The sequence below is a fragment of the Ursus americanus genome, chromosome 2 (assembly GCF_024610735.1).
Source record: "Ursus americanus isolate L20-20 chromosome 2, mUrsAme1.1.p, whole genome shotgun sequence".
Classification (NCBI taxonomy): Eukaryota; Metazoa; Chordata; class Mammalia; order Carnivora; family Ursidae; genus Ursus; species Ursus americanus.
In genome coordinates, this window is record NC_142128.1 from 102,280,677 (window position 1) to 102,300,018 (window position 19,342).

General features: G+C 46.4%; 1 protein-coding gene across 2 annotated transcripts in view; it reads left to right on the plus strand.

Moving 5' to 3' along the window:
• SMYD3 (SET and MYND domain containing 3) overlaps nucleotides 1-19,342 on the plus strand; it is a 691,979-nt gene that overhangs the window by 535,248 nt on the left and 137,389 nt on the right. For both annotated transcript variants that reach the window (XM_045796289.2, XM_045796297.2), the window contains exons 6-8: nucleotides 7,145-7,212; nucleotides 8,772-8,874; nucleotides 16,966-17,076. In XM_045796289.2, the coding sequence (XP_045652245.1) occupies nucleotides 7,145-7,212; nucleotides 8,772-8,874; nucleotides 16,966-17,076 (282 nt within the window). The remainder of the gene's footprint in view (nucleotides 1-7,144; nucleotides 7,213-8,771; nucleotides 8,875-16,965; nucleotides 17,077-19,342) is intronic.

Genomic DNA, 19,342 nt, shown 5'->3' on the forward strand with positions numbered 1-19,342 from the left:
GTTTTCATGCCATCTGCTAAAGTAAGATTACATACTCATTATATGTTCTCCTTCTAGCATTTTCTAAATACTAGAGACATCTTGAGGTGGTATGGAAGAATTTCTTCCAGATAAAAGTCATTATAATGGAGCATCTTGAGTCCCTTTTATAGAATTACCGTTTTTATGTTCCTCCTGAACTTGTTTTCCAACATCCTCGCTTGCTGTCTGTAACCAGTGGTCCCTTAGGTTTGCAAACAGAAGAGCCTATGTCAGAAACATTAGAAAACTTCTGAAGGTCGGACTCCACAAGGCTGGCTGGGGAGCAGCATAGCGACGGGGCCGGGGCTCTCCAGCTATTTCCCAGCAAAGGGAAAATGTATTGCACTAATTGGGGAGGGAGTTTCTGGAATTCTGGGATTTGTGCTTTTTGTCATGAAGTGCTGCCTCTTCACGCCCCAGCTCTCCTCCTTCCGCAGCCTGGTTCCCTTCTGTTCATCTTCTGGTTCGTGGATTGTATACCTTTCATTTTCAGGGATAGGGAAGGGTTGTAAAGGAGTGACCAAAGGAGGGGGTAGGATATCAGGAAAGGCCTGGGTTGCATCATGAAAGATGGTTTAATATTTGACATGCTGATAGGAGGGATCGGGTAAATTTTAAATCTCTTGAGGTTTAGGGGCTCCTGCGTGGCTCAGTCGGTTAAGCCACCGACTTGGTTTCTGCTCACATGCTCTCAGGGTTGTGAGTTCAAGCCCCACGTGGGGTTCTGTGCTCAGCGGGGACTCTACTTGAGATTCTCTCTCTCCCTCCCTCTGCCGCTCCCCACACATGCTGTCTCTCTCCTCCAGTGTCTCTCAAATAAATTAATCTTTAAAAAATAAGTAAATCTCTTGAGGTTTATGAGAATATTCTGAAAAAAAAATAGTTGTCTTTAATAAAATGTCATATGCCATGGAGAAGAATAACATACCCTGACTGAAATCCTTACCATGTTTCTTAAGTTAGAGAATTAGTAGTGCTGGGGTAGCGGGGGAGGGGGCAGCTCTTTTGTACAAAACCCTTTGCTCTGGGTTTTCATATCTGCCAACTCTCCCTGCTTCCTTTCCTTCTGTGCACAGACCTCAGTAAAACGAAATGCAGTAAACTTTCTGTTGAAAATTTACCTTTAGCCTCTCTAATTAATAAACTCCGTGCGTCACATTTCTTTGTCCTGAACATTCCACTTATGCCTTGAAAAGAGAAATTATAAAGGAGACGCAGATGGGCTTTGAGAAAATTGCCTGATGTTTGTGTGTAGAAACTGAGTTCCCTTCGGTTTAAATGTTTTATAGTTTATATCTTTTGAAATGGAAAGCATTCTTTAAGGTAGGCTAGCAGCGAGCCAGGGCTACTCGCACACAGACCGAGTTCTTTGTAGAAGTGGGTAATCGGGGAGGGGGTACTGGGGAGTGCATGGCTTCTTCTGCTATGGCTTAGAAGGACTGTCTTCTGAATGGGTTGTACGTTTTCTTAGGGCTGTTCAGCTTTGCCATTAAAAGGTGATTTTCCCTCATGTCTCAAATACCTTAATTTATCTGCTGTTACAATAAAAACCTTCAGTACCTTCAGTTCAGAAAATTTGAGGGAACATGTGAAATTTGAACGTGTATAAAATAAGTCTCTGAAGTATTCGCTTTGTGTTTTGGGATGAGTGCTACAGGGGAACTTTTAATCCCAGAACACAAATGTCAGGCTCTGGACCTAGAACCTGAGCCAAATGTCGTAAAAATTTGGTTCATAGAATATCTATATATTATACCTATATTTTCTAAGTGTATGTATTCCAGCATAGTTCATATACAGCGTTATATTAGTTACAGGTGTACAACATAGTGAGTCCACTATTCTGCGCATTCCTCAGTGCTCATCACGACAACCGCACTCCTTAATCCCCATCACCTGTTTCCCCCAACCCCCAACCACCTCTCATGCCTGAGGAGCCATATCTGGAAAAGTGTTGCTATGGCCAATGTCAGAAATTACTGCCTGTGCTCTCTTCTAGGATTTTTATGGTTTCACGTCTCACATTAGGTCTGTAATCCATTTTGAATTTGTATTTTTGTGTGTGGTGTAAGAAGTGGTCCAGTTTCATTCTTTTCCATGTAGCTGTTCAGTTCTCCCAATACCATTTGTTGAAGAGACTGTCTTTTCCAGTGTGTATTCTTCCCTCCTTTGGTAAAGATTAATTGACCATATAATTGTGGGTTTATTTCTGGGTTCTGTGTTCTGTTCTATCGATCTGTGTGTCATTTGTGTGCCAGTACCGTCCTGTTTTGAGCACTGCAGCTTTGTAGAATGGCTTGAAATCTGGGATTGTGGATTGTGATACCTCGAGTTTTGTTCTTCTTTTTCATGATTGTTTTGGTTATTTGGGTTTTTGTTTTGTTTTGTTTTTTGTTTTTTGGTGGTTCCATATACATTATTATTTGTTCTAGTTCTCTGAAAAATGCTGTTGGTAGTTTGAGAAAGATTGCATTAAATCTGTAGATTGCTTTGGGTAGGATGGACATTTTAACAGTATCTTTTCTTCCAGTCGATGAGCATGAAATAGCTTTCTGTTTGTGTCATCTTCAGTATCTTTCATCAGTGTTGTATAGTTTTCAGAGTACAGGTCTTTCATCTTTTTGGTTAAGTTTATTCCTAGGCATTTTGTTCTTTTTGGTGCAATTGTAAATGTGATTGTTTTCCAAATTTCTCTTTCTCCTCCATTATTAGTGTATAGAAACATAATGGATTTCTGTATATTGATTTTGCAACCTTTCTGAATTCATTTATCAGTTCTGACAGTTTTTTTGGTAAAATCTTTAGGGTTTTGTATAAATAGTATTATATCGTCTGTAAATAGTGAAAGTTCTATTTCTTCTTTGCCAATTTTGATGCCTTTTATTTCTTTTTCTTGTCTGATTGCTGTGGCTGGGACTTCCAGTACTATGTCAAATAAAAGGGGTGAGAGTAGACATCCTTGTCTTCTTCCTGATCTTATGGGAAAAGCTCTCAGTTTTTCACCATTGAGTATGATGTTAGCTGTGTGTTTTTCATACATGGCTTTTATTATGTTGAGGTATGTTCCCTCTAAACCTACTTTGTTAAGGGTTTTTATCATGTTTCATAAAATATTTAAAATTTTACTTTAGTTGTCTTTTACAAAATACAGAGGTTCAACAATCACTTACACCAACTCACTAGAGTTTTACTATCTTGAAAAGCTAGAGTGTTATATTGTAAAGGCTTTTGATTATCTCAAAAGAAATAACTATGGAAATACACACAAATATATTTGATAATTATAAAATAAATGTATGTTTTAATTTTATGTCATGGGAAATATTTTATTTTTTTGAAGATTTTATTTATTTATTTGTCTGAGAGGGGGGGAGAGAGAGAGAGAGAGAGAGAGAGAGGGAATGCAGCAAGCAGGGGGATGGGCAGAGGGAGAGGGAGAAGCAGACTCCCCGCTGAGCAAGGAACCTGATGCGGGACTTGATTCCAGAACCCTGGGATCACGACCCGAGGCGGAGGCACACACTTAACCGACTGAGCCACCCAGGTGTCCCAAATATTTTAAAGTAATACTCCATAATACTCCAGTTTAGTTTTTAAAAAATTTTTTGACTTGCTTTTTTAATTGAAATAATCCCATTATTATGCTTTTCTAAAGGTATCTGTGTGAAGTCTTCCTCCATTAATTGTTTAACCTGTGCAATTTTCTAAGAAAACTGTTTGTACCAAAAAATACTTTGAAAAGTGTTTAAACTTTTATTTCTGGGCTTTATTTCCATTCTTTTGCTTCTTGGTATAAAGAAAAATTCCTTTCAGATTTTCACTTGAGCACATATGGATACACTAGTGAGTGAAACCGGTATTTTTAATAAAAGGGGGAGTAGGCAAAAAGTTAAACTGTTTTAGCTCAGCAGCACTGGCACACAATGCTGCTTGGGATAATATGAATGAGGAACTTGTCTGGAATTGGCTCAGTAGGACTTTAAAACATCCTGCCTATATTGTGGAGTGGGGCAGAATGAGAGAGGGTAGCCGATAGGTACCAGTGAAAACAGGAGAAGGAAAAGAAGGGAGGAAAGTTAAAGGAAAAAATTACAGAGAAATGGGTGGGAAAGTGAAGGATGTGGGGACTCTTGCTCATTCGTTCATTCATTCATTCATTTTGCACACATTTTGTGTCCCGTGTATCATGCCCCTGACAATTGGGGGGGGGGTTGTGGGAGGGCAGAGGGAATGGGTAAGAGAGAATCCCAAGCAGACTCCCCACCCAGCATGGAGCCTATCGCAGGGCTCGACCTCATGACCCTGAGATCATGACCTGAGCTGAAATCACGAGTCAGACATTTAACCCACTGAGCTACCCGGATGCCCCAGGCCCCTGGCATTTTGAGCAGAGGCTCTCTTCTGAGGCCCAAGCCTGTCGTCCCATCCATCGGACTAATGGAAAAGAGTTTGAAACAAACAATGAGCCAGAGTGGAGAGCAAGAATGGACAGGAGGTCTGGGCAGGGATATCAGCAGATTGGATGCTAGAGACGAGAGAGATGGAGATGACTTTCTCCTTACTCCTTGGCAGAGTTTGGAACCACACCCCGTCTCTCCCCTTCCCCACCTACAGGATACCTGTGACTGACGCTGCTGTCTTCTCTGACCCTGTCCTAGACAGTGACCCCCTGGGGACACTGAGGACCACACCCACACGACCGTCCACCTCCCCGAAAACCTGTATTAGTGTCTTTCACGTAAGGAACCACCATCACTGCCCCCTGAGTATTTGACCCAGGGGTTGTGTTTGGTGTCAAGCAAATGGGTAAATAATGAGCCGGGTGATAAATGCTCACGAGACGGGTAAGTCCGCTAGGTCCGAGGGGTCGGGGAGAGTTTCCAGGAGGAAGACACAGCCAAGCTGACACTTCCCCTTGTTAGCTCTTTTTTCTTTCTTTTAAAAAATTGTGTCAGAATAAACCTATTCTGGAAGAGCCTTTAATTTGCTTCCCAGTGGTGAAAAAAAAGTTTACATTTTGCTTTGATTCAAAAATTAACAGATTAGATCAGTTTGATCCAGTGTCATCGGTAGATTAATGTTGGTAAAGTCCTGGTTACACTTAAAAATATGTGTTGAAGTTTCTATTCCCCGCCCCCCAGATTCATACCCATTTAAAAATGTGTAAAGTTTCTAAAAGAAAACACAGGATCCTTTGTCCCGCATTTCCACCATCCCTTTTGTGCATAAATATGTATAGGCAACATGCTGTTGTGACTTAATACGAAACACATGCCCCCAGAGCAATTTAACTGGTGTGTGTTTAAAATCTGCGTGTGTGTGTGTGTGTGTGTGTGTGTGTACACCGCCCTATTTCCTGATTCGAAACTGCAGTTTATCAGACTTCTAGAGGAAATGCCACATCACGATGGGTCGCACTAGATTTCCTAGAAGAGCTCTGCAGAGCAGTGGAGGAGTCTCAAAGGACCGAACGCTTTTTCGTACTTTACGTTCTTTCATGTAAGCCTGATTTAGAGACAGTCGTTGTCGCTTGTTGTTTGTTTTTCCTTTACGGAAACTGTAACAGTAAGTCAGTATCCATTTGTGGTCCCTGGTTCATGTCAAGTCTGCGGTGGCCTCTTCTGCTTTCTTCTTGATGGACTTTGTTCTGTTTTGTCCTAAGCGTCTATCTCCAGCCCGGCTGCTGCCCTGCCCTCCAGGCACTCAGATTTGGTCTTGGCTGGGATGTCTAATAGGCCGTTTCAAATGTAACATGGCTGAAACAGAGCCCCTGGCCTTGCTCCCAGCTCCCTGCAACCAAACCTGCTCCTTTCCAGTCTTGCTTCTGTTAATGAATGGCAACATTATGGAGCCCGTTCAGGCCCAAGCTCAAACCCGATCCTTGACGCCCTCCATTTCCCTCGACAGTCCATCAGTAAATCCCATTGGCAGCACCACTCACTTCTCCCCACTTTTGCCACCAACATCCAGGCCTCCAACCTCACCTGGGCTTCTTATTCCCTCTCCTAACCCACTTGCCTCTCTGTAGCCCATTCTCTACGCGACAGCCAGAGTGAGCCTTTCCAAACAGAAATCCGATCCATTCACGCCTTGGCTCAGAAGCAGCTCAGTGGCTTTCTGTCTCATTTAGAATATAATTTAGACATGGCTGTAAGCACCTGTATGATCTAACTACCACTCTGATCTCATATTTCACCCTTCCTCTTCTCCTTTACCCTGCTTTGCCCACACTAGCTTTTTGCTGTTGCTCTCTACCTAAGAATCTCTATACCTCAGGGCCTTTGCACCTGCTCTTTCTCCTGACACGAATGTGCGCCTTCCCTCCCCCCACTAGAATTTAAGCTTCATGAAGGCAGGAACTTTGCTCTATTCCTTTAGTGCTCATCCCAGCACCTGCCTGAGACAGCGATGTGTGTCCAGGACCTAGATTTTCTGATTCGAAGTCTTTTTGTGATTCTGGGTGGCCTTCCATAGATTTTGAGGTCCCTTGAGCACAGTGGTTGCATCTTTTATTCCTTTTGGCTCACTGCCCATAGGGGCTAGGACTGTGCTATGTAGTCAGTGAGGCCCTTCCATGTCCCTAGTAAGTGCCATGGCTGGACTGAATGACTTCCTTTACTCGTTGTGGTCCATCAACTGAGATCAGAGACTCTCTCAGCATGTCCTTCCGTCTTTGTGGGAATCAAAGACAGGCTGCTGTTCCTCACAGGTACACAGTGGCATTTGGAAACTGCAGGCAGTTTGAGGGGGGAAAATCCAGCGTGGTAGGAGTCTAGTTCTCAATAAATAGATTATTTGTATTCTGAAACTTGAATCTGTCCTGGGACTGAGTAACTGGAGGGGAGGATCGGATTGAAATGCACAGGCCCTGTGCTGGTTTAAGCCTGAGATTTTGTACACGATGTCGCTCTTCCTGCACTTAACCCGATGTGCTTAAGGAAAGTGCGTCCCAGATACCTTCTTTGCAAATGAAAGAGCATCCCTGTTTGGCTGGGATCTCCCCAGAGCAACTACTAAAAGTATTAAAACTCCTACAGTTGATGTTGAACGTTTCTGTGCTCTTGCCTGCGAAGTTTCTTAGGCGACTCTGGTAATCCTGATTGTCTCCCCCTTGTTTCCACAGGTGATCTGCAATGCTTTCACCATCTGTAACGCGGAGATGCAGGAAGTTGGTGTTGGCCTGTATCCAAGGTATGGAAGAAACAGCTGTAACTCACCCCGCTCCCCGACCTTGTGGAAGGTGTCAGAAGGGCAAGTGCAGCAGCTGCTCCAAGAGCAATACTCGAAACCTGATGATAAATTATAACAAAACGGAAAATGTTAAGTTTAAAGAAAAGAATTTTCTAAGCCTGTAGTCTGTGCTGCGGTCTGAGCAAAGAGGTAGACTCACACCTAAATTCTTGCTCTCGGGGACCTTGGGGTGAGAAGTTGGGGATCGTAGGTGCTAATACAACATGGTTATTACCTTGGGACACCTGGGTGGCTCAGTCGGTGAAGCGTCGGACGTCGGCTGAGGTCATGATCTCAGGGTCCTGGGATCGAGTCCTGTGGGATCGAGTCCCTGCTTAGTGGGGAGTCTGCTTCTCCCTCTCCCTCTCTCATGCTCTCTTCTCTCTCTCTCTAATAAATAAATAATCTAAAAAAAAATGGTTGTTCCCTCACCGCCGCCCTGATCTTATTCCCCAGCCTCCTGGGCAGAAGCACGGGAGCGTTTCACCAGACTTGCTGTGCTGCCCCTGTTGGGGTTATTTCGTCTGTCGGCTCACAGACTCCAAGCTCCATTGCTCCAGACTTTCAGGGTTTGGCCTTCTGAAGTGTTCTGTGCCACTGCCGCTGAGGTGACCCTCTTCCCCTGAGCGGCCAGGCTGTCCCTCCCCAAACGCCACAGTCACTCCTCGGTCCGTGTTGTTTTCGTGCGGGGAAGGTGCAAATACAAATATGGTCCCGCTCATCGTTAGTTGTGAGCCTGAGAATTCAGCTGTTTTTCTTACTCTCACAAGTGTTGTAAATCACGGGTCTGTGGGTCTGGCCCGAGGAAGATGGGTCAGAGCGCAGGCTCGGAGTTCACGCCGCCTCCTTCCGATGCGGTCTCACCTTCTAGGTGCGCGTCCGGGGCGAGCCGTTTCCTTCCCCGTGGTCGCTCCTTCGTCTCTCAGAGAATCTCAGGAGAGTCTTATGATGCTTGAACTCGGGAAACCTGTGTAAGGGCTCAGACAGTGCTTTCTGCACAGTGAGTGTTCACTCACAGTTCTTCCGAGTATTATCCAGTATGCTGCCGCTTAAATTCATGCCCTTTCCCAGATGGTGGAAAGTCACCTCCGTGGTGACCACTGGGCTGGGGCCCCACACGCTCCAGGGTCTCATCAGCAAGGTGCCGTCGGCTTTCTGCGTAAGAGGGAGGACTCTCGTTATCCTTAAGGAGGGAGGGCCTGCAAAAGGGGCCACACAGACCAGAGCTGTGTGAGAAAGACCAGTGGGGCCCTGGCTGCCATCTAAGGAGACAGCTGTCCCCCATGCTCACCCCCAGGAAGCACTCAGGAAAGGTGTTCGTTAACTCACTTCCCTAAGAAGCCTCCGCCTTGGAGAGCATTTCGCTTATGTGACGTGGGCTAGTGACCTTTCTGGGACTTCCCCTAGAGCCCTCAGTCCCTGGTGCCCTGTTCACCTTACCTGTCATTAACTGTAGATGTTTGACTCTGTCTGGATTCTGTCTGATGAGTGACGCTACCCTCTTTTTCTCTTTCCTCCAGTATGTCTTTACTCAATCACAGCTGTGACCCCAATTGTTCCATTGTGTTCAATGGGCCCCACCTCTTGCTGCGAGCAGTCCGGGACATTGAGGCCGGAGAGGAGGTAAGCCACCTGCTTGTCCCCCCACCAGGCCTCCTTTTGCATCAAAGAGCCTCTCAGCTGTGCCTGAGGGACAGCATGTCCCGATCCTTCCACCACGGAGAAGAGCCATAATGCGTCCGCCCAGCGACCAATTTGCCCTTCAGTCCTTGTCTAGGATTACGGATGGACTGCTTTTGTAGACCACCGTTTCTCTGGGGATCCGCAGCTCCTCTTGTATGTGGGCAAGAGAGGGGTGTGATCATGTGACGGAGTGTCCGTGGGCAGGAGCACGGCCCAGATTGTGAATGGGGATCCCAAGGGCTTACTTACCCCAGGGCCCCCCCATTTTGCAGGTGACTCATGTGTACCTTCGTGGCAAGAAAGCAAACAAGATTTACTTGTTCACGTGGTCGTGGGGTCTTTGGAGACCTCTCGATGTCTCTGTGTGATTGGTTAGCAAAGATGTGAAGGGCAGAGAGGCCAGCAGTGACTTAGCCTTGACCCTTCAGGGTTGTAGCCTCCCACACCCACCTCTTGGGAAGAAGAACCTTCTCCGAAGTGCCAGGTCTCACGAGGCAGCTGGATGAGCTGTCCCCGGGGCTGCTGATCCCCCAGAGTTTGCACACGAAACCACCCCGAGCGTGGGGTTATAGGTATTTACACTCTTTAGAACCTAGTTTCCTTCCACCTACCAATTTGCTAAAGTGGATATTTATTGCAAGGAAAGCAGAGTATCATAAGCTTTTATTGCATTTATGCGACACTCAGCCAATAAAACCTAAACTCGGGGGCACTGTATTTTACGTAGACAGGGATTTGGCTTCGGTCAGACCCCCTCCGATCTGATTTTCCACTGAATAAGCTGTCTCTTACACAGCCACTTAACTCTGTTTCCCACTTTTAGGACCCCTGTGCTCAGTACACTGGGGTATCTGTCAACAAGATGGAGAATTACGGTTTCTGTTCTAGGCCCTCATGTGATTTCAAGGCAAGCAAGAAAGGGGGGCCCCGTCCGTTTGCAGCAGCATTAGCGCAGGAGCTGAGGGCCGACTCCTCCTCAAAAATGATGTCCCTGCTTCTGGTAGGAGGGTGATTTACGAAGTTAAAAATAATCAATAACTGGAGAGGCAAACAAAATCAGAAACAGTCAGAATTTTCAGGAACAACAAAGAGATTTTCCTATGCCTTGTGTTCTGAGCTTGGCTTTTACCCATTATTTTCCTTGGTTGGTTTTCATGTAGCTGAAAAAAAGTCTTGTTTTTTGGTGCCGATTTCACTTTTCTTCACATCCTCTTCCTTCCATCGCTGGACCAACAAGCAAATCCTTCCTCTTGCTGGACACGAAATAACTGGGCTCGGCATCGGGCCCTGCAGACTCAGGTCCGTTATCACGTGATACTTACACAGCAGCTTCCTGACAAGCGGAGGCTCTCCCTCTAAGTCCTTTCATACCGTCTTGTTCGGAAGATAATTTTGTTTAGTCGAGGCGTGATTGACTTACGACATTCTGTATGTTTCTGGCGTGTCACACAGTGGTTCAGTGTTTGTGCCTATTGTCAAATGATCACCACAGTAGGTCCACTTAACATCCGTCACCAAACCTAGTTACAGAAATTTTTTCTCTTGTGGTAAGAACTTTGAAGATTTACTCTCTTAGTGACTTTCAAATATGCTTTGCGGCATTGTTAACTGTAGTTGCCGTGCTCTACCTTACACCCCCAGGACTGGCTAACTTTATCATCGGAACTTTGTACCTTTTGACCTGCTTCACCCATTTTGCACCCCACTCCCCCCTCTGGCAATGACCGATCTGTTCTCTGTGGCTATGAGCTTGATTTTTTTTCCCCCAGAAAATAAAAATTTCCCCACCCCATCGTGCATGTCTTGGTGAGTGACATTTTGTCTGCACAGTTGTCCCCTTCCCCCATTTTCCTCTGTTATTGTCACACACCTTTCCAGGTCCTTTCACACATCATCTCTTCTATAAACCTCTTCCCGATTCCCCAGATTAAAGGAAATATCTTTCACTTAGAGATCTCCTCTGGCTCTTCTGGGCCTTCTCTGTTCGGCCATTAAGCGTCATGAGGACTTAGGCCATTGTCTTACTTCCAAATCTCCTTTAGTACCCAGTACTTGGCCTTGCACCCAGGAGGCACTCGTGGCTCATTGTTGACTTGACTTCCATTCAAATGAGCTTCCAGAAAGACCAGGAGTGCTTGTCACCGAGGGAACTAACTGTTGGCATCCTGGATGGGTCAGCTGTTCGTTGTGTAGGACGCTTGTGTCCTGAATCTCTGCTCAGTTAATGCCTGCAGCGCCCCTCCCCCCACCCCAAACACCTGATATTCCCCCTGCACATTTCAAACTGACCCCTTGGGGCAGAGGTGGGGCAGAGGGAGAACCAGGAGAAATGACATTTTGAGATTAAGAGAGGTAGTTCCTTTTTCTTGTGCAAATATTTGCTGTAGTTCAACTGAGCAAAGAAGTAAATTTAGAAGTTTTTGGCAGTTTCATAGGATCAACTTTGCATCTTGACTTTATTGCTCATCGGGGAGCCCCCAGTTCTAGCATGTGCTCCCTGGGATGTGAGTCCCGGAATATAGGCTCCCCGAGGGAAGACCGCAGAGTGCTTCTTATAGAGAAGGTCCTTACTCTGTGTCTGTTGAGGGAGTGAATAAGGCTTGCTACAGGCAGAGCCAGAGGTGAAATAGAATGTTAGAGCCGTTTTTAAAACTACCACTAATTCTCAGGTGTGTCCCACGGGCCCCAGAAAGAAAGTAACACGAAAGCCAGCCGTTGCCAGTTTGAGCTGAGAACATTTTGGGCCTCAGTTCAGGAGAGCTGGGAATTTGTGTGGATTTCACAGTAGAAGTCACCATGGACATTTCCTGCCCTTTGTTTCTCTGCACATGAAGCCACCCCTTGGACCACTTTCAGACCCTTCCCTTCAAAGCAGCTCCGTCTCTAACACTTTGCTGCTTCAGGATTTCCCCTGCGATGCTGTTGTTGGGTCTGTTGGTTTGGTTTGGTTTTGCTTTGGGGTTTTTGTCTCCTCATCTAGTATAGAGAGGTTTATAGTAAGGTTTGAGGCACGGCCCCCGTGGGCCACCCTCGTGGGAATTCCTGGTCAGAAGAGGTTGTAGCTGTTAGGAATAACGGCCCTGGCTGCCAGCAGCCTCTGGAGCCAGACAACTGGAAGACATGTGATTTGCATAAACTGAGCATGTCCGTATCCATCATAGTTTTAATTTAAATTGTCATGGCATTAAAACAGTCTGTTTCTTCTCTCAGCCCTCTTTACTTATGTGCTAAGTCATTTGACAAATTCACTGCCTACTTATTGGGTGTCATGCTGTGGGGTGGGCACTGGGAATACAAAGATGAGTAAGACCCAGCCTTGCCCTCAGGAGCTCAAGGTGTAAATGAGGAAACTGACATAGGGCAGAAAACAGTAACAGAATATGGAAGGTACGATAGTATAAAGTACACAGGGCTTTATAGACGGTCAGATCAGGGGCACCCAAGTGGTGGTGGGGGCAGGGGTGGGGGAGCGGGTAAGAAAGCCTTCCAGAGAAGTGATTTAGACTCTTTTTTTTTTTTTTAAAGATTTTTATTTATTTATGTGACAGAGAGACAGCCAGTGAGAGGGAACACAGCAGGCGAGTGAGAGAGGAAGAAGCAGGCTCCCAGCAGAGGAGCCCAATGTGGGACTCGATCCCGGAACGCCGGGATCACGCCCTGAGCCGAAGGCAGACGCTTAATGACTGCGCTACCCAGGCGCCCCAGTGATTTAGACTCTTGAAGGAGCCACAGAATTCAGGTTGGCTGAGACAGGGGAAGGTGTTCTAGACAAAGACACAGAGACAAGGGACAGAATGGGGAGTTCAAGGAAGCGTTTTTATCAGGAGACTGAAGACTTTGAATGTGACCAGCCGATGAGGGGATATGCAGACGTGATTGTAGGAACCCATGGGGGCCTTAGTAAGGAACTCCTAACAGTGTCTGGTCTATAGGACACTTAGTAGGTACTCGTGAAGCGCTTGGGGACAGGCAGTGGGGCCCCACTGAAGCAGAGGAACTGTGTGATCAGATTTTCCATGTGTAAGCAAGGTTGGGCCAGTGAGGGTCAGGCTGATGCAGTAACCCAAGCAAGAGGTGGCAATGGCACCCTGAAGTCAGGAGGCATTCAGGTGGCGGCTCACGGTGGGTGATCTGAAGAATAGAATGTTTAGAAGCTAGAAATAGCAGGGTTTGCTAATGACCAAGTACAAGGGTGTGACAACGAGAAGAGAAAGACTAACACTCAGGTGTGATTTTAAAAAGAAGTGAGATTTGCAGTCTTGTTTTCAGTTCAGAGCCAGTATCTGCAGAAAAATTTATAATTGTGACAGTGTGATTCCAGAAATGAAAACCAAGTCTAATTTTAATTTGGCCTCCTTACCCACTCTGTTGTACATAATGAAAAGATGGGCTTCTTGGAAAAGGGGTTCCTTTGCCTTGAAATTTTCAAGTAAGCAATATATCCAACATCCAGCAAATATCTTTTATGATATTACTCTAATGTTGTAAGTGATTTACCACATTTCCCGTAAAAGCTGCTCTGAAATGGCAAAGCAATGGTCAGTGGCATTAATATGTTAATACGAGTTTGTTCTATGCCATTAAAGCATCCGCTGATTAGTGGCAGAGTTTCACGTGTACGTTCCTGCTACGTGAGCCCTACGTGCAGTGAGCAGATTCTTCCTGAAAAGTGGTGAACCAGTGAGTCTTCAGGAAAGGTTTTTTATCTTTGGCTGATAAAATGATTTCACTGTCATTGCCCGTTAGTAACCTATGGTGCTCCCCCCCCCCCGAAAATATGAATAAAAACATGTTGCCATTGAGACCTTCAGTTTTGACCCGGTGTATTTTGTGAACTTGGATGTGAGAAGCCACCAAAAAGCTTCATGTAGGGAAATGATGTGATCAGATTGGGGTTTTAGGAAGATCTCTGAGAGTAGTTTCGAAGACGAGAGCTAGACCACAGGCCGTAGGGAGGCCCGTTAGAAAGCTATAGCCCAGTCCAGGTCGCGGTCACAGGCAGTTACAGGGGAGTGACGGAGGCTGTCAGGGTCTATTTAGTGGGGTTAAATGGAATAACTAGTCTGTTGCCCATTCACTGCCTGGCGTGATCACTCATGAGTTTTCGCCCTTGTAATTAAGTCTTGGGGTAGCCAAACTTCCTTCTCTGGCCCTAGATTTGTTGGCTTCACACCGGGCACATCGTGCTCCCCAGTAACTACTGCCAGTTGATCTGATCTGATGGCAGGGCCTGATGACTAAGAGCCATTGGGCTGGATTAGGAAGGAGAGTCCCAGAGCCAACCCAAGAGGGAGCATGGAGTTCAGTTCATTGTACCATCACATCACGTAAGAAACACAGGGCCCTCCAGCCTGGTGAGACCAGATGAATGCATATGCTGCCCCAGACTTACTGACAGGCGGTTTCAAAAGCGTGCTTCGAAATTGGTTATTCGGAATATGGAACGTAGTGTTGTCTGTAAGCAAGAGGAACGTGCCTGTATCAGGCATCTCCCAGGCAGCCCTGGCTTCAGATCACAAAGCAAAAAAAGGACTTAGAGACTTAAATCCGAAGGAGCCCAGTTGTCATTGAACACTGCGTCATGCGAGCTTACGCATTTTAGGGTTGATGTCGGCGCAGCCCCTCAAGAAGCCAGTGTCCATTCAGCCCCCAGAAGGATGAGAAGCAGCCGTATTGTAAAAAGATTATCCGGCTTGAATCAAGGGATGTGGGTGCAAATCCCGGGCCTTTGCTGATTTTCACTGTCTCGTGCTGCCTCGCTCCGTGAGTGCCTGGCACGTAGAAGATGTTCAGTAACACCGTTGTTTACACTTGTTGAGGCCACGTACTCTTAACTTCTGTGTTTCAGAGCAGCGCGATGTAGTTGCCTAACGCGGGAAGGGTCTAGAGAGAGCCACCCAGCCAGACCGGGATGGCCATGGGGGGTGGGACAGCTCTGGCTGGCTGACCAGGCCCCTTTTCTACTGAGGCCCGCCCAAAGTTATGTTTTCTGTCAAAGAGGATGGCCTTCTCTGCCCTGCCATGCTTTCCAGATCGCGCTTTATAGACATGGGATGCTTTCTTTGAAGTCTAAGAAAAAACACCCGGGAATTTTTCCTTTAGGGAGCTTTTGTCACCTCCTGCTGTGGATGGTCCTGCCTCTTCCTGTCCTGCAGCGCCTCCACTTCCAGCCCCCCCAGACACCCCCTGGATTACTTTCTACATGTAAAAGCAAATACAGAAGTACTGAACACAGTATGTGACAAGCGGACATCTGTTACCGAGAAGAGAAAAGTAGAAAAGTGTGAGGGGACAAGGGGCCCCAGTCAGCGTGGGGGTCAGTTTGTTTATTTTAAGCAGGGGTTTCAGGTTGGACCTCAGTGAGGAAGCGGGACTGACTGAAACCTAGCACAGGTGAGGGGGTCCTGTTGTGGATTCTGGGGGCAGCAAAAGGGAAATAGCCAATGTGGTCGTCGGGTGTGGGGGTGTGGGGTGCATGGGGACAGAAGGAGTGAGGGCTGGTGGGGAGGTGGTGCTTAGAGAGGGAACTGGGCTGGTTGTTGTTATTATTATTATTATTATTATTATTATTAGTCCTTATCCATTGCTGACTAGTATTTTTGTAAAATTTCATGAAAATAAATTACTAGAAAAATGAAATTTTAAAAATATAGGAGCTAAAAGCCCAATGTTTTATTAGAGTCACATAAAGTTTCTTACCAGATTCCTGTAGAAGTTTCTACACGTTCCTTTGCATTTGTTTCCTGACATTACCAGGGACTGGTGACACAGGCCCTGGAACTGCGCACTGAGTTGTGCTGTGGGATCCCTTGTCAGGACTTGGTCCGTAAGCAAAAGGGGGGCTGTTGGAGCATTTTGAGCACAGGGAAGAGCTGATCTGTCTTACAATCTGTCTTAGGTTTGAAGAGAATCAGTGAGAATCACCGGCTAGAGGGCGGAGTGCAGGGGGGTCAGGGGAAGCAGGAAGACAGGCTATGAGACTTGCTCGCTTTGTGGGCAAGAGAGGAAGGACTCAGACGAGGACGGTCACATTGGGAGAGGTAGAAAGTGGGTGATTCTGGATATATTTTTAAGGTTGAGCACACAGAATTTCCTGGTGGATTGGGTGAGAGTGTGAAAGGGAGGGAGAAGTCAAGGATGACTTTGAGGTTTCTGCTTGAAGGACATGGAAGATACATTGCTGTCCGCTGAGACTGGGATGGCTTCAGCGGGGCTGGAACAGACTGGGAGGGATCAGAAGCGCCATCCTGTATATGTTGAATTGGCCTTTCAGTGCACGTAGGTCTGGTCGAGTGGGGGATGTGCGAACATCACAATGTTACCTAAAGACCTGTGACTCCAGGTGGAACTTGATGGCGACAGGGAACCCTCACCTTTCACCATCCGAGAAAGATAATTACTGTTTGAAAGGGCCCAAGAAAGCCAGCTTCAGAGCTTCCATCTAGGATCACATTCTGACATTCGTTCTCCCTACTTGGAAATTATTCCTTTTTTTTTTTTTCTTTAAATCGACCTAGTCACAAGTAAAATAGTCTCCTAACTTCAAAGCCACCAAATTTGGTTGACCTCAATTCCATGAGGCTGCAGGACTGATTAGGATTTAAGAGCACCTGGGTGCGTCGTCTGCCGCCCCTCTGGGGGCCGGAATCTGCCTGGCCTCTGACTGCGAGCGGTTATGGCTTTTACTACCCAACCCTAGTCTTACCCCACGCACGCCAGCTCTTAACGTTCTCTTGTCTGGTGAATAAAAGGCGAGGCGTAAAAGTGTATAGAGGTCAGGAGTCCAAGTCTTTAAAATAAGTATATAATGTACGGCCCACCACACAACAAAGACCGGAAGGTAATGCATTAACATTTTACATGTGATTATTTGCGTGGAGAGACCGTAAGTAGTATCTTTCCTTTTTGCGCTTTTTGGTGTGTCACAGAAACGTGTTTTGCTTAAATACTCAGCAATGATAGTAAGCATGTGTTAAAGACGATAAGCACTGCAGCCCCGTAACCCTCTCCTCTGTGCCCCCCACCCCCCAGCTCACCATCTGCTACCTGGATATGCTGATGACCAGTGAGGAGCGCCGGAAGCAGCTGAGGGACCAGTACTGTTTCGAATGTGACTGTTTCCGATGCCAAACCCAAGACAAGGTATGTGGGGTGGAAGCAGCTTGGAGCATCTCCCAGGCACGATGCCTGTGACCTCTGAGCGGACCCTGCTTTTCTTTCATTAATCCACAAGGAAATGCCTCTCAGTGCAGTGTGGAGACTTAGTTAGATAGAAACAGTGCAGCACGAGGCCTGTGTGCTATCTCCGTGAACTTGTATCACCCAAGAGGCAGTGAGAGGTTTAATCTCAGGTAGGGATCCCACGGAGCAGTGATTCTAGAGGCAATATAGGCATTAAACGTGTAATGAAAGGGACATTGAAGACCGGGGCACTGCTCGAGACTTCAGCAGGAGGCTTAGGTTGCATGATGGCTGTTCAGCAAATGTACTGCGTCATTCCTAGTTTTTTAATTCCTTGCAATTTGTTCTGTAAGACTTTTTGCTGTAACACTTATAGCAGAGAGAGATCACTTATCTCTAGCAACTTGAAGTCTCTGAGAAAGGAAGAAGAGCCCAAGTCAATGCCATGAAGACAATGAATGAACTTAGGTTCAGGAAAAAAAGGAGAATGAATGAACTTTTCTCCTGTTATTCGTGTGCTTTCCTCACGTTGAACCTGTTGACTTTGGCCTTGCGCACAGTCGAGGCATCTGAGTCAATCTTACTTTTGCAGAGTGTTTAGCATTTGTGGGAATTCTTTTGTAATCACTATGTCATTTAACTCAATAATTGTGAATTTGGAACTGCAACTCAGAAAGGTCCAGAGGTGTGCTTGTGGGAGAGGGTGAAGAAAATGTGGCAGAACCAAGGCTCACACTTAGATCTTGTGACTGAATCGCGTGCTCGTTCCGCTCCACCCTAGAGCCGCCTGCAGTCTCTGGCACTGGCTCCGGCGGAGGGAGGCTGCCGTTTTCACTGCAGGAGCTCAGGCACCTTGTGCTCATTCTAACAAGGCAGGAATCCGTGAACACGATTAGTTTTTAATGAAAAAGAAAGAAAGGCGCTAAATGGGAAAAGTCGGATCCACCGCTAATATCTGCCCAAGATTCAGTCCACTTGAGCGTTAACCTTTTGCGACAGCCACGAGTGCCAGAATTATAGGGGATCCCCTGGGATTTCTCCCTAGACTGTCGTCTGCAATGGCAAGAAGCAGCGGTCTTCCTGCCAGCCTCCTTGAAGGGGAGGTCTCGGATTTAGTGCCTCTTACACGCCATCTGTATTGTAGAACCACAAAAGATTTCTCGGATAGGTGCTTGTATTTTATTAAAATCGGGGTCATGTTCACTTTTGGGTTTTTTGATATACTTGAAATCAGGGTAGAATTATCTATTAGGGAAAGACTGAGCCTCAAATAACAGGTAACCCAACTAAAATGGTCCCAGGATAACTGGCGCCCTCAACCCTCCGTTAGTGCGTCCTAGCTCTAGACGCGAAGAAGAAGGGTGATAAAAGGCAAGAACAAAGGGCAGAGCTCGTAGGGATTTCCACCTACACGTGATTGTTCAGAGCTCTGTCGTATGACCCCTGTTAGCTGTAAAAGAGGGGAGGAAACTACATTTTAGGTTTTCAGCCTTTAAACTAGAGGAAGACAAGGGAGAGGAAGGCTGTGAATGGCTTTTGCGTAGCTGATCGACAGTGTCCACCATGTTCATTGAGACCATTTTCTTTCCTCTTTTGAGCTAAAAATTTAATATTGTATTAGGGTTTTCTAGAGAAAGAGCACAACAGGGTGTGTGTGTGTGTGTGTGTGTGTGTGTGTGTGTGTGTGTGTGTAAAGGAGTAGTGGGGGGATATTTATTATAAGGATTTGACTCGTGTGATTGTAGAGGCTGAGAAGTCCTCAGACCTGCAGTTGGTAAGTGGGGGACCCCTGGTGAAATCCAGTCTGACCCAGGAAGAGCCAGGCTTCCATTTGAGTCCAAAGGCAGGAGGAAAAGAACAATGTCCCAGCTCAAAGTCAGTTGGCAGGAGGAGTTCCTTCTTCCTTGTGGTAGGGTCAGACTTTGTGCCCTTCAGGCCTTCAAGTGATTGGGTGAGACCCACCCACACTGGGGAGGGCAATCTGCTGATTCAGATGTGAATGTTATCCAAAAGCAGCCTCACACACATACCCAGAATAATATCTAACCAAATACCCGGGCACCCTCTGGCTCAGTCGAATCGACACATAACATTAACTGTCACAAATGTTGTGTTAGAGGTGGGCCAAATGGTAATGTGGAAAAAGTACTGGATGATTCTTCCACTGGATTCTAGTCCATTCTGTGCCTGACAGACTGAGCAGCCTCGGGCAAGTCATTCAGCCTCT